Below are 20,193 nucleotides of genomic sequence, written 5' to 3' on the forward strand. Positions count from 1 at the left end.
ATTACAACAGCAGCATCCAATCTATCTTCTCTACACCAAGCTATTTTGAATCTCTTTATCCTATTCCCTTTTATTTGCCTCAAATGCAAACAAACATTCCAAAATATCTTCCACTCTTCATTGGTATGTTTTCCATGACTAATCATTCATTGTACAACTCCAAATCGCTCTAATTCTCCTATATTTTTTGAGAAAGGGTGACCAGAACTGAACACAGTATTCAAGGTGAGAGCATACCACTGATTTATATAATTATATTTTCAGTATTTTTCTCCATCCCATTTTTTCTAAACTGCTCTTAAGTACCTGCAGGAAGAGACACATACCCAAATGTATTATTGGAGGAAAGGTCTTCTCAAATAGTATGAGAATCCAACAGACTACAGTTCCCAATGTTCAACAAGACAGAAACAAGCCAAAATAATTTAAGCACCACCCTATTGGGTGGGTGTGTTCATCAAAGTTATAATGTTGAGAGTAATTTGGACACAGGCATAGTGCCAGTATTTGGTCTTATGACCAGTGGTGGCCTTTCAGACATTAAAATCTAATCTTCTGGCATTAAGCAGTTAACTACTGCAATATAACAATGCAAAATACATATGACTGGTACAGCTATTTTTACCTTCTTAAGAACTTTCACCAAGTCTGCATAGTCCCCTGCTTCCAGTCTGGGATTCTTCACCAGCATCTCAACAGCTTCCAGAGCTTCTTTCCTCTCTTGCCACTTTTTGGCTTCCTGCAAAGCAAAGCACTCTACATTTGTGTACACTAGACACCTAACAGCTCTAGGAAGGCTCACTCTAGACAGACTGTAGACTCTAGAGCCTAAGTTTGTCCCAAGAAATTCAAGTACGCTTAGTATCCTCGTATACGCTAAGCTTGGTGGTTACAGCTAGCCATTGGAATGCACTCTCACATTTCAGTTTCCATCTTGCTTTTTGATTTTACAGCTATTTATGCAGATTAGACAGCCTATATCTTGCAAACCAGCTCCCTATTATTCATGTAGCAGTACTGCCTATTTGCAGGATGTAGGTCAGTCTTAAAGTCGATCAGCCCTCACCTCTCAATATTGCAGAGTTAGTGGTTTAAACTTACTATTTTGTCATAGAAGTCTTTGGGAAGTTTGGAAAGAATCTCCACAGCTTCCAGTAGCTCATAAGCATCCACCTGTGGGACAACCTCATCCCCATCATCTCCTCCTGCAGGCCAAGATTGGAAAGATTAGTGGAGGTATGCAAGCTTAGCATAGAGGCTTGTCATGTCAGTCAAATTTCATTTTACACATTCCCATGCTCCCTTCATCAAAGACAAGAGGGGAAGTGGACTATGAATGGTAATGGTTTTGATACTAGGTTATTTGATACTATTTTCCCCCCCAGATGTGTCTTGTTCATAGGATAGTGTGCCCCACTTGCTTTACATCCCTTTAAATTGAATGCACCTTTTTGGTCTGTTCTATTTCTTACTGGGTCTTTTAATAATGATGTGTTTTCAAATAAAGTACCAAGATCACATAGGTTACCTCCATCTGCATCCCCTCCAGCTGCTTGCTGCTGCTCAAACTTGGCTTTCAGCTCTTGCTGGGAACGCAGGAATCTGGTCTGTTTGGGAGCTGCTGGCGGTAGATTGACCCATTCTTCTTCCAATTCTTTTAGCTGTAAAAATCACAAGAGTAATTCTTGGGGCTTTAAGCATGAAACATAACATTCCCCCACCCACTGATACAGGATTACTCCAGGCAAGCTTCCACCTTATTAAAAGCAATGGTATCCCCCCCCCAAGTTGTCAGGAATTTTCTTCTTTAGGTTTTAATCTTATGATCTGGGTGGGCTATTCTTTCAGTTCACTTGCAATGATATTATAATCCTACAACATTTGTCCTATTGTGGAGATGGCCAGAGGCAACAAAGCTAACCTCCCTCCTTCCAGAGGTATGGTAAACTCACTGTTTAGAATTGTGACTAGTTATCTTTATAGCGCATAGAAATATTACGAGGGGTGAGGGGAATGTTTACTAAAACAGAAACCGGTTAGAACAGTGGGAAAAGGTTATTTTTGGCTTTTGTGAAGAGGTTATGATCTAAATAAAGAGGAAAAATGGCTTGTTGAGTAAATGAGTCTTTATGCTACACCCATGCCATCAGATGCAGAGAGATTAATAAAGCCACTAGATAAGCAGGGTTGGGTCAGGCCAACTTTGAATACCTAGTTGTAGAAAGCAGTACTGGTAATTCAGTTTTTTAGGGAAAGGAATATCTTTAATATCTCTGTATACCACAGATGTTACTACATTACTGTTTAAAAGCAACAACTTCCCATGTGACCACAATACTCAATTAAACGGTGGATGGATGTATGGGCATTTGAAAAGCATTGAAGATTGAATATTTAGTTTCCATAACACCATGCGATTACATTAAGACCTTCCTGTGCATAGACAATGCCTATCAAATCCTTGACATTACGAGATGTATTTATTTTTGTTATATACATTGCAAGTTCTCTCTTCTTTGCCAGGAGAGAATGGTGACCCTGACACCTAGTTATTAAAGGGAGCAGATGGTAAGTGTAGTTGCCCAAAAGAGGTGGGGAGAATCTAACAAGGTAATTCCATTCTGCCCACCTAAACTCCCCCTCTAGTTACAATTGGATATGGTATTTTTCCCACGTCTCACCCACTGCAGAAGTAGAGAACAGATTTGCTATGCATCTTTAACTGGAATGTTGCTTAGTTACCATTTTGAAGTCACAAAAGTGAAAAAAAGAATTTTGTTTTAGAGAGAAAGTTAGAGTGTTTTCACCAGACAGCAACAGTTTTCAGTAAGACAGAAAGGCTCAAGAAAATACATGCTCAGCTAAAAATATCCCATACTGGTATATAGCAGGGGGTTATAAGAATTAGTTTGAACACTGGAATATTTATGAACCTTCGTTCATAAAACTTTGCTCAGATAGACACTTCCTGTAGCCTACCTGAACCGAGTTTATGTTCTGTAATGGTGGTCTCAGAGCATCCCTTATCCAGCGGTAAATCTCTACAGCAAGGAGTTTGGCTTCATCTCGAACAGCCTTCTCTCGAGACTCAAAGAGTTTTGGCAACACTTTGATAATTGGCTTTAGTGAGATTATTTTTGAACCAAATTCACTGAAAGTTAAAAAGAATACATACAGGTGTCAATGGCAGAGGACAAAATCCAATAGAAATTCAGCCACAGACCATAAACATTAATTAGCTATTATCTTGACACAGCTGGGGTCCTAGATAGAGCTGCTTGTGTAAGCTGATGCCTTTCATAGGCTGTGTCCTGTACAAAAGGTTGCATCATAATATACACTATCAGCAATGGTTCTACATATTAACATGCATTGCCATCACCTACCAATCTGAAGCTACTCATTTGTTGTGTTAAAGAACAGTTGCTCTACCACAATTCCTTCCCTCCTTCACATAGTTTGGAATAATAAAACCAGGCTTTTCAAACCACTTCAAAGCACGTAATCCAACCTGCTGCTTAAGTCTCTCCCCTTGCCAGAGAAAAAGAAATCTCCTTAGACTGGAGCTTGTGAGACCTATTTTTCTGATCACACTAGACTCTCCTTTGACTATCCCTTGGAGGCACACTGCAGAAAAGCGTTAATCATTTTGCTATTTGTTAGACCAGATTAGTGAGCCATCGGTCATCTCACAGAAAGTGTGCGCTTTGACACATACTTCCCCCAACCTCATAATCCAGCCTTTGGTACCAGATTCTGCAAGTTGCCCTTGTGCCTGTTGCACAAAGTCTCATCTTTCAATCACTGTTGAATGGGAGCACATCAGTACCCTTTCAGTACTCAGCTACTAAGAACTGTTCAGGTGCTATTGTACTCTTATGCTATCAGATGTTTACAAGAAGCTTTATAAGAAACAGATTAGCTGCAGGAGGAACATCCCAGTCATGAATTAAGATATAGAATACAAATGAGTCACCAATCCTGTGGAAGGAAAGGTTAATATATACCAGAGTTTCCCAGGGAAGCATACTAGGGCCAATGTTGGTCCATACATTAGCCTACGACATGGTTATGTCAAGAGACTACGGATGATTGAGAGTAACTATGGAAGAATTTAGCTAGTTAGTAGGGCAACAATAGATTAAAACCTGAGAAGTGTGAGGTAATGCACACTGAAGGAACATTTTATAATTAAAACAAATGGGTTCTAATTGATTACCACTTGACAAATCGATGCACACAGTTCAAAGATGCCTGCTTGATACACAGGATGGGCCACAAAGGCAGAGATCTGTTCTTGTATTAATACAGCAAAAATGCAAAAAACATTCTAGTCTCACGGGTCAATGGTGAGTTCCCCCTTGAATAATTAATTTGGTTTTACCATCTCATATCTGAAGGATATAAAATAATTTTATGGACTAGTTTAAAGAATCAAATGTAACCATAGAAGGAGCTAGAGTTGAGAAGTGATAAGTGGTAGAGAAGGCTCATCAGGATTCCCAACTACACTGTTTTTATAGCACAATATGGTATGATTAAATAAATCAACTTATAATTGATAATTACTCTTAAGTCTGGGACACTACTACAGGATTCAGAGGCATATATCTTAGAATTAAAAATAGGCTTTAGACATAGGACAACAATATCTGCAGTAACAGTAGATGGAATGACAACAGAAGACTATCTAGCCTCATGCTTCAGGAACTAGCTGATTATTAGGGGGTTGCTCTCTTCAGAAAGACCCAATACTGACCATCTGTATCTGTTCTAGATATTTCTATGCTTAAAGTTTCTATTTCACATGCCAAATACTGACAGGATCATGCATCAGACACAATCATCAGATATTGCAAAATTTAGAGATATTTAGACTGAGAAAAAAAGGGGGGAGGGGGAGTGTGTCTTGGGGGAGGAGAGAAGAGGAAAACAATGATAAGAAGCCTACATTTAGCAAAGACAAATACTACAGGGATTTGACAAACTCCACATACTGGTGCAATTAGACACTTACAAGGGAATATTTTTAGAAGTTAGTCTACAGATCAAGGGAGACAGCTAAGTAATGGATACGACACAGAACTCCTAAATTAAAAATCTGAAAGTGCAAAAATATAGAAAACTATTCAGAAACTGCTATAAACAAAACTCCTTTTTTGCAGATTTGACACATGTAAGACACTTCATGTGACATTTGTACCCAAGACGTGCTGTAAGTCTAAAATTAAATGCAACTTTTTACTTACATTGATTGGGTTCCTGAGAAGTTTCAGTAGTATGTTATAGACAATTTCAGACACACAAATTCCCTTGCCCACCAATACTAGCTTTAAAATAAATTATTGCACAATATAAGACGCATCTTTTCTTTGGCTTGGTGTGCGTGCAATTGAAAATATTTAAAATTTGCTTTAGGAATGGCCTGAACAATATCACATTCTTTAGTAAAAAGAAAAGGAGTACTTCTGCACCTTTAGAGACTAACCAATTTATTTGAGCATGAGCTTTCGTGAGCTACAGCTCACTTCATCGGATGCATCCTGTAGAGCTCACGAAAGCTCATGCTCAAATAAATTGGTTAGTCTCTAAGGTGCACAAGTACTCCTTTGCTTTTTGCGAATACAGACTAACACGGCTGTTACTCTGAAACATTCTTTAGTGAAAGCTGTGAATATCCCAAGTGAAGACTGTTGTTTCATCAACACCACAGACGGGAAACCTCATCCGGCCGGGACACGGAAAGGACTAATAGATTATATTACTTTGAGCATTAGCAATCAGTAGGGGCAGCATTTATGGGGAGGACACAGAAAACCATTTTTATTTTAAACTCAAAGATATTTATTTGCAATTGTTCCCGTTAATTCAACAACTTTGTTCCCAAGCCTGGAATCAATAGTTCTGCTGGGAAATAACCCTGCTCCTACCATTGAAGAAAATGTTTTCATTAAACAAAGTCTGGCAAACAGATTGCCAAGACTGAAACTGATCAAGATACAAGAACAGTAATTAGGGAGAAAACACTCATATCTGACTAATTCCCACACTGTCCCGGTCAGGGAAAATGCTGCCATTAAAAAAGGTTCAGTTCACTGAAGTCATTACAATTTCGAAGATTCAGCAATACCAAATTCCAGAGCCACTTACAGCCTTACATAAATTTTCCGTTACTTAACAGCATGTGGAATTTAAACAAGAGAACTTACCTCAGTGCTTTCCTCAATGTCTCTATACATGCTACTATGATCTTAGGGTTCTTGTTGTCCAGGCCCTTTAACAGCTCTTCTTGTACAGGCTCCCCTTTCTCAATTTCTATATACATTAAACATATGTCTATACCCAACTCCTTTGCTCTGGCTTTAGGTTGATTGAACACTTTATTTACAACTCCAGAAATCACTTCTCCTGTTGTCCTGAAAACAGAGGACATATTTAGTTTTCAGCAGACAGAACAGCGAATGTAATTAGTTCTACCACCCATGAGGTATATGCACACATAGTAACACTGAGATAACTAACCTTCTGGAAACTAGATCCTATTTAGGTTAACCATGGCAATAACATTCCCTAAAGACTTACTCCACTATGTTACTGAACTCAGCTGGGTACTACACATGCACTTTACTAGATAAAGAGTGTTCCTGACCTCTATGCTTGTTTCATGTGCCTGTTGTATCTTGTCTAAGATTGTAAAGCTTTTTGTGGCAGGGACTGTACAGTGCTAGCACAGTGGAACCCACTACACTGGGGACCACTAATACATATAAGCACACTAATTTTTGAATACATGCAGAACAGCAGGACACCCGAGGAGACTAGTTTTAACAGTTCCAGGGCACCAACCAAAAGTTGTGTGCGAGAGAAATATATATTATATATACACATACCCACCCTGTCCCCTCATAGGTATACACTGCTTCACATAGAAAATAAAGATGCAAATCCATGCTCAAGAAACTTGCAATCTAAGTATAGTACAAGAAGATACCAGGAAAAGAGGGAGGTTCATATACAGCAGTTATGCAATTACATGTTCTGGCCTTTAGCTTCTTTTTAAATCTTTTGATAATATAGAAGGTTTGCACAGAACTGTGGATTTGAGGGATGAGGAAGAAAAGATTAATTGAAGGAGGGATTTGGAAGAGAATAAAGGGAAAGCATGCTGGTATGCACCATCAGGATGGATATTCCCAGTGCTGGAATTTAGCAGTTAATTATAGCATATGCCATAGTTTTGAAAACTATTGACAGGACTTTTCATATAACTCCCATCTAAGGTGCTAACAGTTTGCATCTTTAATTTTATCATTTGAATTACAGAGTAAAAATTTCCAACATGGATACTCTCTTCATTGAGCTGAATGGAAAGTGGGCAACACTTGAAGTCTGTATGCTGAGGGTACATCTACATAGCAAAGAAAAACCTGCAGCTGGTCCAAGGCTCAGGCTGCGGTGCGGTTTCATTGCTGTGAAGACTTCCAGGCTCGGACTAGAGCTTAGGCTCTACGACTCTTCAGGGTGGGAGGGTCCTAGAGCCCGGGCTCCAGTCCAAGCCTGGAAGTCTTCACAGCAATGAAACAGCCCCGCAGCCAAAGGCCCGTGAGCCCGAGTTGGTTGGCATTGGCCAGCCCTGGGTTTTTCTTTGCTATGTAGATATACCGTTAGCCTATGGAAGCAGAGAAAGGTACAGTAAGATCTAGGATACCATTGCTGCTGGCAATACTGTACTTTGGTTGGGAAGGACAGTCTATTCTAAAGACTTCTGTGCTTTTTAATTAAAAACAGCTATAATATTAGAACATCACTGTTCACTATAGAAGTAGTTCTGGCTGTCTGTGGCCTAATGGAGCAATTCCCAAAAGCATGACAATTTTAATTTCTCCAGTATGCAAGAGAAGATCACCTACAATTGCTTGGTGTGCTGTGTTTTCTTAACGTTCTGAGTCAAGGTTAATTGATTTCTAATGCTACATCCAACGAACATGGTGAAATGGGTTGCTGTTTATCTGTAATTCAAAACTAAAGACCATTTGTTTAATTTCTACACATTTCTAGAACATACAGAATTTTCCAGCTAAATTCTGAAAGTTGACTCATTTAATTGCAAGACTTCCCCTCCCCGTTTTACTTTATCTGCAACATACAGCATAAGTTTAGAAATGATTAGACTACTAACAAAATTCACTACATATTAAAAAAAAAAAAACAACTTAAAATGTGCCACACTATTATTCCCTATAAGTTCCTTATCACAAGGAGTGAAATACACTCAGATTAAAGTAATTGTGTAACCAACAAACAGATAGATAAATTAAATATGAATGCCTACTTTTCTTCTATGGAAAGAAAATAATCAGGATAAGAACTTAGTAGCCGCTAGGACAGGGTGGATAAAAATCAGTTATTTAAAATAAATTTCTTTAAAAAAAAAATCAGATTTTTAACGGAAAATCGGATTTTTTTTATAAAATGCTTTTTGAGGAAAAAATCTGAAGTTTTAATTAAGATACATTATAGCACAAAGATATCATCATGGAATAGGGATTCTAAATTCTATAGTATGAGACTATATATTCATGTAATGTTTTGTAAATGAGTTCCAATAGTTCATGGATTAGGGACCCAATCTTATGGGGTTCCAGGGGCTTCTATAGAGATATTTAGGTTAATCTTTCTACCTGCTCAGTGCTCAGTCTAGAAGATACCATCAGAGATGTTAGTTTTGCAGTTCTCAGACTGAGAACGGGTGTCTCCAGAGATCACATGCTTGTTAACAGCAATAATATTTGTAAATAAATTAATATATAGAGGTGAGGAACAACAGACCTCAATCCCATTGTTTCTCTGCAAATTTGTGTACACAGAGTCAGTTCCGTACCTCTCTCTAAAAGTGCAAAGTTTCAAAAAGCTAAATGAATAGAATATTGTTGGGGGCGGAACAGCTCTGGATAAGGAGACAAAGTCTGGAGATAAAATGTGAGAAGGGAGGGACAGGCAGTAGAAACAAAAGTGAAACTGTCAGAGCAGCATATTCCAAAAGTCTTGAGGTCTTTCTGAGTGTAGCCTTCATTGATTTGAGATCTACCATACTATTCTCTCACTAGAAGGGAAAACCTATCATGGCAGCAGGCTGTAAAATAGACCTAGTTTAGGTGTCATCTATCTCTGAGTTGTGAAGATTATGTATTAGGGCTTGGCTACACTTGCAAGTTAGAGCACATTAAAATCAGCCCTGGGTGCTCTAACTCCTGAGGTGTTCACACTGGCAAGGCACGTACAGAGCCTGGACTCTGCAGCTGGAGTGCTCCTGGTAATCCACCTCCACAAGAAGCATAAAACTTGCTGCGCCCTGACTGAAACGCCTGGGTGGACGAGGTGTTGCATTACTGCGCTGTGACTGGCCTCCGGAAATGTCCCATAATCCCCTGAAGTCAAGTCACCACTCTGGTCATTGTTTTGAATCAGTTGCAGGCATGCGGATACCCCCTTTCACAGCTCCATTTCAGACAGCAGGCATGCTTATCTGCTCCGAGACAAAGCAAACCATTACTGTGGAATGCTGCTGCTGTGCGCACTTTCAACTTTTTATTCCACTTCTACCCTTCTCAAGTTATAAGACTGCTTACTCATCATTGCATTTTACTTGTCTTTCCTGGTTCAGGAGAGAATTTTTAGGATTTAGAATACTAATCATGCTGTTTTGTCACAGAGCTTACGAATACAAGAAGTTACAGTCACAGCACAGCAGAGACATTAGCAACTGGCCGTCCAGTAAACAGTTTCTTCAGATCAGGGAATAAATGGACAACATGGCAGGAACGCTGAAAGTGGCAGCTGCACATGGCAAATTAGCTCTTCCTAGAAAGGTCACGTTAACTATCACAAAAACATATCATTAGGAAGGAGAAAGGACTTACTTTCCTGCTACATGAGCATTTTCAACATAGGCAAGTGCTGCTTCTAATCCTTTCAACTGAGCCACTGCATTGGAGTCTGTCACAAATTTCTTTATTAGTCCCAGATACTTGGACCATTCAGGGCTTTTCTCATCTTCTATTTTCTGAAAAAGCTTCAGAGCTTCTTCGTAGCCATTCACTCTGGCTTTCCACAACTAGGAAAAGAAGTCACGAGTTAGGCATTGTGTTTAGTTAAATAGCTTGCCATTTAACTTTCATTATAACTTCTTGTATAGATCTGTCCTTCTCAGTACATAGCTTGAATGGTTGTCTCTGATCAAAGGAAGCACTGGATAAGAATAGCAAGCACATAGAAGATCAGTTGTGAATTAAATTTGTGTAGATTCATCAGCTGCAGCTAGTCTGCCTATTCTCCATTAAAGAAACATAAGGTTCATGTAATAGTTAGTTTTACCCACACTGGTATTATTGCTTGTTACTGCACTGAGGGTTTGAAAAAGGGTTCAATCCTGCAACCTGTGTGTGCAGAAGTCTTATTTCCCTCAATAGGAATTCTGTACAGGCTCACGTCCTAAGTGTATTCTAATATTATGTAATGCACTCTCATTGTATAATTGGTTTAATTTTGATCATGGCAAGAGTTATGATTAATACATTTATTCAGTTACAGACACTATTTATTCTGCCCGAGCCTGTGTGTCCGGAAGAATACATATTAGGTCACGTATGACTTTTTAAAAAAAACGAACACTGCTACCCTAAATGAATACAGCCAAGATTATTTAGAATATGCAAGCTAAACAAGAACATTTTAGAACAGTATTTAAAACTTCTCCATCTGTATGAACTGGGCAGCTATATAATCCTGAAGCACTCTTTCAAAGGATGATCTCAACATAAAATGCATGTAACTTGATGACACATCAAGACAGAATGTCTGAGCTGCAGTTTGAAACTTCCCATTGAGGGAAAAACAGGACAACCTTTTTGGCTGAGCATAAGAAGTCAGATGATACAACATCTAAAGCAGCATTTCTCAAACTGGGGTCCACGGACCCCTCTGATCAACTCCTCCCCCTCAACTCCTGTACACTAAAAGTCTGTCAAAACAGTGGGATTAAGGTAGGCTTCCTACTTGCCCTGGCTCCACACTGCTCCAGGAACTGCCTGGCACATCCCTGGTCCTTGTGCGGGGGGGGGGGGGGGGGGGGTCCTTCTGTGCACTCCCCCCAGACTAAGCTCCCACTCCACAGATCCCATTGGCCAGGAACTGCGGCCAATGGGAGCTCCGGGGGTGGTGCCTGCGTGCAGGGGCAGCACACTGAGACCCCCCGGCCCCTGCACCTAGGAGCCACTGCCACGGAGATGTGCCGGTCACTTAAGGAGCCACCAGAAGTTCTCAAAGTTTAGCAACCCCAGGACCCCCATTTTTATTTAAAAATTTTTGGGGACCCCCCCAAGCCTCCCCTGCTCAGCCCTTACCCTGCTCCCCACTCGCTATATCCCCTCCCATCCCTCCGTGGCAGCAGGAGCCTGCACCAATCACCCACTCCCGCACTCCAACCCTTTGCCCCAGCCCAGAGCCTGCACACAAACTCCCTCCCAGAGCCTGCACGCCCCCACACACCCAAACCCCCTCCCAGAGCCCACACCCAACCCCTTGTTCCAGCCTGTGAAAGTGAGTGAGGATGGGAGACAGCAAGCCATGGAGGGATGGGAGGGGATATGGCGAGTGGAGGGCAGGGCAAGGGCTGAGCAGGGGAGGCTTGGGGGGGTCCCCAAAAATATTTAAATAAAAATGGGGGTCCTGGGGTTGCTAAACTTTGAGAACTGCTGATCTATAGATTTGTATAGGTCTTGTGGCTGTGGAAATCTCCAAGATTCTTATACTGATATATGTCAGGCTAAGCACAGATGCCTCCCACTTCATTAATTCATGAGAAACCAACTTCTAAAGAGTACCACATAAAAAACAAACAGTCATATCTGCAGGGACCAATCCTGAATTAGAGATGAGGTGATTCTAATAGGTCTTCTCCAACTTCAATTTATGATTCTATGCCTATTTTACCTGGACTGAGAGTTTGGAAAGTATTTTATATTCCAATGCAGCTTTTCTTGAAGGTAGGAAAGGTTTTCAGAGTTAAGAAAGCATGGAAGATGCATCTTCAGGAAATTCTTTTTTTTTTTTTAAATAGTTGATCACCTTTAGTATTTGCCCATAAGTGTTTGGTTACCCTTCTTCCAGTTTGTTCAGTAAGATGGAGTGTAAGGATGCAAAAGCTCCTTAAATTCACAGGTTGAGTACAATTCAATTTGGCCTTAAGGACCTCCCAGCTCAGTTATACTTTCCAGCCAATTGGAACGAGACTCAATTCCTCCATGTAAGACTTGTCCAGAGACTGAAGTGGGAATAAAATCCACAGAATGCACATATGCACAAAGTTACATGGATACCTAATCTCAAACTCTTAGACTAAAGTATTCGGTAAACCAAAAAATTTAAATTCTGAAAGTTTTATTTTTCCTACTTATCAAGACATCCTCGCTGTGTTGGCAACCTCAAGATTTATCTTCAATCATTACAGCATAACCTCAGAGTTTCAAACACCTCAGGAATGGAGATTGTTCGTAACTCTGAACAAAATATTATGGTTCTTTCAAAAGTTTACAACTGAAGATTGAATTAATACAGCTTTGAAACTTTACTATGTAAAGAAACATGCTGCTTTCCCTTTTTTGTTAGTAGTTTACCTTTAACATAGTATTGTACTGTATTGCCCCCCCCCCCCATTTCTGCTGCTCCCTGATTGTGTACTTCCAGTTCCAAATGAGGTGTATGGTTGATGGGTCAATTAGGAATGCTGGTGTTCGTAACTGAGATTCTACTGTACTTGAAGGTGGACATGGAGATAATATATCCATTTTTCTTCTTGATAAAGAATGGTCACTACAGGTTGATATCAATTCTTCCCATCAATCCTCAAGGGTCCTGGCAGCAGTTCAACTGCAGAGGAGCTGACATGGACATCCATTTCATGTGTGGAACATTAACACGTTGGACACTACACTTCAACTGATCTATTAAGAAGAGGCTATCAAGTAAATTCTGCTCTACAAATCCTACTCAGATTTCAGTTCCCTCTTTTGTTAACAGAACTGAGGCAGTTTCAAATAAGGTTGCATGCTTTAACATGGGATTGTCCAGACTCGACCCACTTTGGTGTAATTAATAGGTACAGGAGCCGTATTGAACCACCCACACTAAGTATATGGAGCAAGGACAAGTTCTCCTACCTTGTGTTCACATTTCTGGTCAATGGACAGTTTAATCCACTCGCTATCGTCTCCCATTGTGCCTCAGGTTCTCTCTATAGTTACAGTAATTCCTGGGGAGAGAAAAATATAGTTAACTCCAACAAGCCAGGTAGTTTCAGAAGGTGCTACATCTAGTTATAATTTATTATTCCAACAGAAATAAAAGTGAAAATCCAGTATTCCATAAGAACATTCTAATCCTTGTAGCTGGAGGGGGAACAAGGGGGGTAGGGTGGAGGAGAGAGAATTAAGCTAGCCATTACATTTAGGTACCCACACTAAGACCATGGTAGACTTCTAGCCTTAGAAGACAGACAACTGAACAGTTACAGGTTAAAGAACATTGATGCTGTAATCTGTTACATTCCAGGGGACTGAAGCCTCAGTCTGAGAAAGTTTCAAATGAGAAATAAGACATGCAGAAGTCAGACTAAGTGTACTGAGTTCTGTAGGAAGTTTTTAAAAACACCAAAAAAGGACTAGGTGCCCATCTACACTAGAAAGCTGACTTATTGCTGACAATACTTATCAGCAACAAGTACCCTGAAAATAGTTGACTTGCTAGTATAAGGAGGACAGTCATTTCTAGGACCTTGAAAAAAAAGCATGATTCATTTGAACACTGCTGAAAGAGGGACAGACCCATTTATGCTAGCAGTCAAATTAGTTTTATCGCTGGTTCAGAGGGACACAGAGCTAACAGTTGTCAGCAGCAGGTCAATTTTTTGACTGTAGTTAGGGCTACAAATTCACACCCATTTAAATATTCTAGAAGTTTCTTAAATCTAATAGGAATGGGTCACATTAGACAATCCAGACCCAATCCCCATCTTGGATGTATTATGTGACTAACCTGACTGCTCAGCAAATAAACCAAGAATAGTGCTACAAGGGAGAAGAAATTAGTAGAATGAAAATTCAGCAGCAGGAAGGGAAGAGTTCCCAGGGCTCTGAATACAAACTGATGAAGTGAATCTGGAAAAGGGTCAACTTGAATCGGTTGCAAAAAATCCAGAATAGCAACTAGGATGTGCAGAACAGGAAAAACAACAGATAATACGAGGTGGGCCATCTTCTAGAGTTACTTTATCAACTCAGGCAGAATTTTTTTAATTAAAATCAGGAAGATCTACTCAAATACTCTCAGCTTCTATGGATTATGCTCAAGATTTATACACCCATGGTGAGAACAACCAGCTAATCTGCACACAGCCTCCACAGTGAAAGAGTCAAACATTAGGTTTATTTGCAGAAAGTACAATCAAAGTAGCAAACTTATTCTAAAGTGTAACTATGTAATTTGTCATTCCCATTTTCAAACACTGATGTAGTTGTTTTCTCTCTTTTCAGCAACAGCAGAGTTACTTAAGTGGTACTGAAAATAGGGCAAGTTTGTTTTTGCAGCAGCAGAGACAGAAATTAAACTCAAGTGCCAACAAAAATGGGGACTTGTCCTATTTAGTTAAAACAACATTAAAGTAATAATAATAACAACAACAGAGGCCATCCCCAGATCATTCTAAGATTCTATGCATAGGAGGGTGGGAAGGCCAACAGTGGCTTGGTTTACTATTTCCATTCACCAATTTAATTTAGATTATGGGCCAAATTGATTCAGAGTACCTTTTTGTGTTGAAGTTTATGCCTTGTCCTACCTTATGTACCAAGGGAAGAATTTGGCCAGTAGGCTGAAATTAAGCTCTGGTATATGGGTGAAATGCCCATTTAAATTGTGAGAGTTATATCCACTTACAAAAGGCTCAAAGGTAGAATTCAACCCTTGAGGTTTGTGTTAAAGGAGGTACCATAAAAAAAAAAATACCACACACTCCACAGGAGAAGCACCATAAAAAAAAAAAAAAAACAAACACCCACACACTCCAACACTCCACAGAGGTAGTACAATAAGGTCAGTTTCACTAATGCACCTTCTGGTGTCAGAGCCACTGTTTCAATCCAGATCACCAGCATTCTGTAACTGAATTTGCATCTACATATCTGACCTCTTCTCTTCCTACAGCTTATACTGATCCCCCTCTTCCACCAAAATCTCTCTAAACTACTTGTTATCTTTCACCTACTCCTAAAAGAGTGACACACATCAAACACTGTTTTTTAACAGCTTCCCAATTAACATTCAAAGCACCGGTCTCCTTCAAATCACTCCCAAAGACGCACCTTTCCCACAATGCTTGTGTACACTAAAGTAAGGGTTTGAAAAATACATTTACCAGTAACAAGTGGGAAGCTACCCAAGTGTGTGAGGGATTGTTTCTAGCACCTATAATTGTGAAGGTAACCAAATGTAAACAGATGCAGCATTGTCTTCTCCAATCTGCAGACAGCTCCAGTGTCTGCTACTCAGCTTTGCCAAGCAGCAGGAGTGTGAAGTTTATAAGACATTGGACAGATTTATGGTTCCTAGTCAGAATCCTGGGGGCAGTAGTGAAACTGTCACTTGTTTATTTCATGTTCCTGAGGAAGTCTACAAGGAATAGCAGACACAAGATCTCGAGAAAGCCTAGAAGAGACAGGGACATGTATTAAAATGAAGGTACCTGAAAGCAATGTCCTAAAAGCACTGCAACAAAAAGTTTAACACTGGGGCTGTTCAAGGCAAACCCCCATCTGTGTCCAAGAAGAGAGATCAGCAACATGAACACACTGGTCCCGGAGTAAAAGGAAGTGTTTTGCTTCTCTCCAAAATCTTCCAGTGCTAAGTGCAAAGTAAAGGTTTGGAATAGGACAGAAGTGACCACACTAGCCCCATCAGAGTTGCTTCTCACATTAGGATCAACACAGCAACAGTGAAAGTTAAATAGCTGTCTAGTGAAGTGTTAATGTAACACTAGGCAAAGTGGACCTCTCTCTTCATCCAGATATTTTATCTTTGAGCCTGTTATTAATTCAGTGCTACACCTTCCACCAAAGTTTAACTCCATAGCTTTTTGTATTTTAGGGATCATCTCATGACCAGAAGTAATGCCAGCTCTAAAATAGGGGTCCTCAAGCTTTTTCACAATGTGGCAGAAAGTCAGTCCCCCAGAAACCTTCCTACCCATTCTTCAACATCATGCCTGTGTGGACTATCTTCCCTCCCACTCACAATCACATAACATCTGTGGCAACTAAAGTAATAGGAAAGTAGTTTAGTTTAACCTGTCTTCCAGATGCCAAATCACATACAGAAGTAATGAAAACCAACCAGCATCCTGTAAGCAACCAGCTCTCTGAGGATCAGCAACAAACACTCAACGGTCCACAGCTAGAGAATTCAGCTAGAGAATTGCAGTCTTAAAGATCACTTCTCTTTAGGCTTAATTATTACCCCATATATTCCTTCTTAACATCTTATATAGTCTGAATTTTTCCTCTGTGAAAATAGCTTAAAATGAAAGTGAAAAACCCTTATGACCCTTTAATGGGTTCTACATGCCTCTCCAATTTTTCAGGTCTTGTAGGATACTCCCACGGCTTCATTTGCAGCCAAGGTTCTGCTTTTATTACCTGAAGGCTTCTCACAAGAGGCGTGTGAATGCCACCTCATACTTTCTAACATCTAAATAGCAATTAGGCTCCATAGGTGACAATGCAGGCTATACTAAGACTGCTTTATTACTAATAGATTTGCAAGACTGAAGTATTTTATCTCTGGAACTTTTCCTACTAGTTTCACTAGTAAATAAGATGAAAGAAGTTCAAATAAAGAACAGATTCTAGTTCTTTCACAGTCAATTGTTACAATTCAGCACTATCCAAAAAATGAAAGCCTGCTAATCAACTGAAGAAAGTTTTGCAAGACTAGTTTGGTTTTGGCTTGATCAAGACGACATTTATAACTGCAAATCCCCAGATTCATCTGCAGAGATGAAAGACAAACCCTCCCTAGCAACTCTTGGCTGGACAAGCTCCTATAATATGGAGCAGTTGACATATAAAGGATGCCAGGGAAAGGGATATGTCTACAGACCTTATAGGCAAGAGAGGGGAAGAAATGTGTAACAAAGGGGAAACTGTCTGTAATATTTATGAAACCTATGTGTGCCTCAGTTTCCCTCTGCACTTTGCATTGTAAAAAACATTTAAGTCTCCTGGTCAGACAGCATAGAAGGCATGAGGTAGGGTGTCACCTGGTTGTCTGGATGGAATGAACAGGGTCATAAAACAACTGGCTGAAACGGACCTTGAATCAGAGCAACCAGCAAGACAAAGATGTCCAATGACTGAACCATTAACATCAAACAGCAGAACACCCTGGGGAGACAGATAAGGGGGAGAGGGAGAGCAAGAGATAGTCTATCACAGCTTGGCTGGCTCATCATGGTACTGGTTTGACCTGGGTGGACTATGGCTTAGATTAGCACAGAGAGGCAGAAGTTAAAGACTTTCAGCTTGTGTGCGCCACATGACTAATATATGTTACCTTGTTTTGAAAAGGCTGCCTGTTTCACTGTAAATACTCAATGAGTGTGTCATGCCCTGAAGGGGTACAGTACAAACCTGGTGCAGGACTGGCTTGGCTGGATTTACTGCAGAGAGCCATGGAGAGAGACAGGGATAGCTAGTGCCAAAGGCCTAGTCTCAGAGTCCTGGAGACCACGGGCCTGCCCATGTGGAACTCTCTTGGGTCCATGGGGCCCAGCACACTACATGGGCGTCTCCCATGAGACTGTTTACAAGCTGGGGCACAGACCAGACCCTATGACTAGCACAAGGCTTCCAAGAGATAAGAAAGTGTTAAGTGGGAAGTTCTGAGAGAACATTATAAAGCTAGGGACAAACTGCCCAAAGTTTGTTGTGAGATAATGAGGAAGACGCTGTCAAGTCAAAGTTTGGAGTAACACTGAAGAGCAACAGTTGGTTGCCAAATTTAACTAGAAACTTAGGCCATGTCTACAGTAGGAGTGCCAGTATATTATACTACCAAAGTGCTCCTAGCGTGGATGCAACTACAATGGCAAAACTGCACTTGATTGGTTTGGCTGCATCTACATCAGGGACTTTTGCCAGTGCAGTTATGTTGGTCAGGGATCACACCCCAAGCGACATAACTATGCTAGCAGAAGTCTGCAGAGTAGCCAAAGCCTTAGTTCTGTTACCTAAATCTGGCTCTTAAAATATTGAAGATGCAAATAGTGAAGACATTTGGTTTTGAAATGTTTAGAAACATAGAACTTATTTAGCAAATGTAGTACCGTTTCAGCTTCCAGATGACCTCTTCATAACAAGTGCAAATACTAACAACAAGACTAGTTTGTCCTAAGCCAGAATGGACACATTACTGGAACTGACCTCTGCTGTTGCTATCTCAGTACTTATATGGCTTCCCACCAATTCAGTATAAAAAAGTTACTGTTCCAAAAAAGTAGATACCTACTGTTTCAACGCGGTTTTACTCTTACAAGTTAAAGCAAACTTTTCTAGAAGATCATTTAAAAATGTTAAATTCTGAGAAATTGGTCAAATCAAGTCAATTTCCAAGGAGGCTCGTTTTGAAGTATTAAAAAAAAAAAAATTAAACCCACTAAAGTTTCTCCTGCAGTTGAGGCACTGTTTTGCCCACTATAAAGAAAGCTACAATACTAGTTGAATGAACCAGCTGAGATTAGACCTGCCAGTTCAGGTTGTTCCCTTTTGTCAATGCAGTGTGCGGTCATCCCTTCTGGAAGGGCAGGATTATCTGTCCACATGTACTTGTTTTGTAGCAGTTTTAAGTCATGTTTAATTTCTACCTCTGAAAATGCCAAGTTTTACTTGAACTAGATTAAAATTTTTATCACATTTACAATATTTGTGAGTTTCATCACCATGGCATCTGAGCCTTGAGTTTCACCTAAGCAAAGATCTGACCATACTAAAATAGCTTGATAGAAAAGTTCTTCAGAAAACCCAAGAGATCAGAGCAGCAGATACCCAGCTTTTATTTTACAACTCTCAAAGGTGCAACAGAAAAATTAGAGTCTGTAAGATTTCCCTAATCCAAGTACTATAGTCTGTTGAATCAGACCAGAGTAATAAATAATACCTAGTTAGAACTCTTTGGGCTTGTGTAGCATGTTCTACACTACTAAGTGAGAAACTGGAGTCCATTACCAGTCCTGACCTCTTGACACCTGCAAGAGAAGCAATGAGAAATAAGGGGAACTTTAACCATGTCACTTAGTAAAAATTTCTCAAGATGATTAAAGAGAAACACTGGCAGGCTTTAAGTCAATGATTGGATATTCCTCAGCAATGGAAGAGGGCTGGGTACTGTTTTGGGAGCGTAAAGAGAATCTCATTAAGTGATCTGCAGGATGACAACTACCTTGAAGAAACTGTGCCCAAAGATTATGGAAACCCACAGCACAAGTCCTCAATGGAAGAAAGCAAACAGGAAAAGCAGATAGGGAGAAATTAACTCCAAACACGATGGCAAAGACAGTTGAATAAGGTTGTTTCTCTGAGCTAAGACGACAAGATAGCTATACACTAAGGGCACGTCTTCACTAGCAATGTTAAAACGCTGTCACAGCAGCACTTTAACGTGGTTGTGTAGTCACAGCACCAGAGGTCTCTCAGTGCTATAAAAATCTCACCTCCACGAGGGGAATAGCTCCCAGCACTGGTGCACCGTCTACACCAGCACTTTACAGTGCTGAAACTTGCAGCGCTCGGAGGGGTTTTCTTCACACCCCTGAGCAAGAAAGTTGCAGTGCTGTAAAGTGCCAGTGCAGACAAGCCCTAAGACGTTCAGCAATAACGTGTTCTTAGTAAGTCTCCCCTGTATTAGTCAATAACTTTGTTCTATATCGGTTTTGCTGAGATCTCACCAAAAAAAACAGAGCAATGCAAATTTAATCACATTACTGCTATGTACTGAGGAATGAAAGTTGAAAGAAATTCCAGAAAATGTAACTTTTCCTAAATGTACTCTTTGAATGCAATTTAGATGCACTCTGGAAAGAATACAGCA

The 20,193-nt window shown here is 40.2% G+C and overlaps 1 protein-coding gene across 9 annotated transcripts in view; it reads right to left on the minus strand.

Moving 5' to 3' along the window:
* Positions 1–20,193, minus strand: part of CKAP5 (cytoskeleton associated protein 5) — a 100,042-nt gene that overhangs the window by 72,812 nt on the left and 7,037 nt on the right. For 8 of the 9 annotated variants that reach the window (XR_012159412.1, XM_073348198.1, XM_073348196.1 and 5 more), the window contains exons 2-8: positions 13,218–13,309; positions 9,921–10,114; positions 6,210–6,416; positions 2,980–3,151; positions 1,529–1,661; positions 1,102–1,205; positions 626–739 (exon numbers count right to left, since the gene is read on the minus strand). Coding sequence is in view for 8 of the 9 variants with exons in the window: in XM_073348198.1 (XP_073204299.1) it covers positions 626–739; positions 1,102–1,205; positions 1,529–1,661; positions 2,980–3,151; positions 6,210–6,416; positions 9,921–10,114; positions 13,218–13,274 (981 nt within the window). In the remaining variant the exon portion in view is untranslated. Of the gene's footprint in view, positions 1–625; positions 740–1,101; positions 1,206–1,528; positions 1,662–2,979; positions 3,152–6,209; positions 6,417–7,910; positions 8,023–9,920; positions 10,115–13,217; positions 13,310–20,193 lie in introns of those variants that run through there. The other variant, XM_073348201.1, reaches the window with a different exon arrangement.

This window comes from Lepidochelys kempii, chromosome 6 (assembly GCF_965140265.1).
Source record: "Lepidochelys kempii isolate rLepKem1 chromosome 6, rLepKem1.hap2, whole genome shotgun sequence".
Lineage (NCBI taxonomy): Eukaryota > Metazoa > Chordata > Testudines > Cheloniidae > Lepidochelys > Lepidochelys kempii.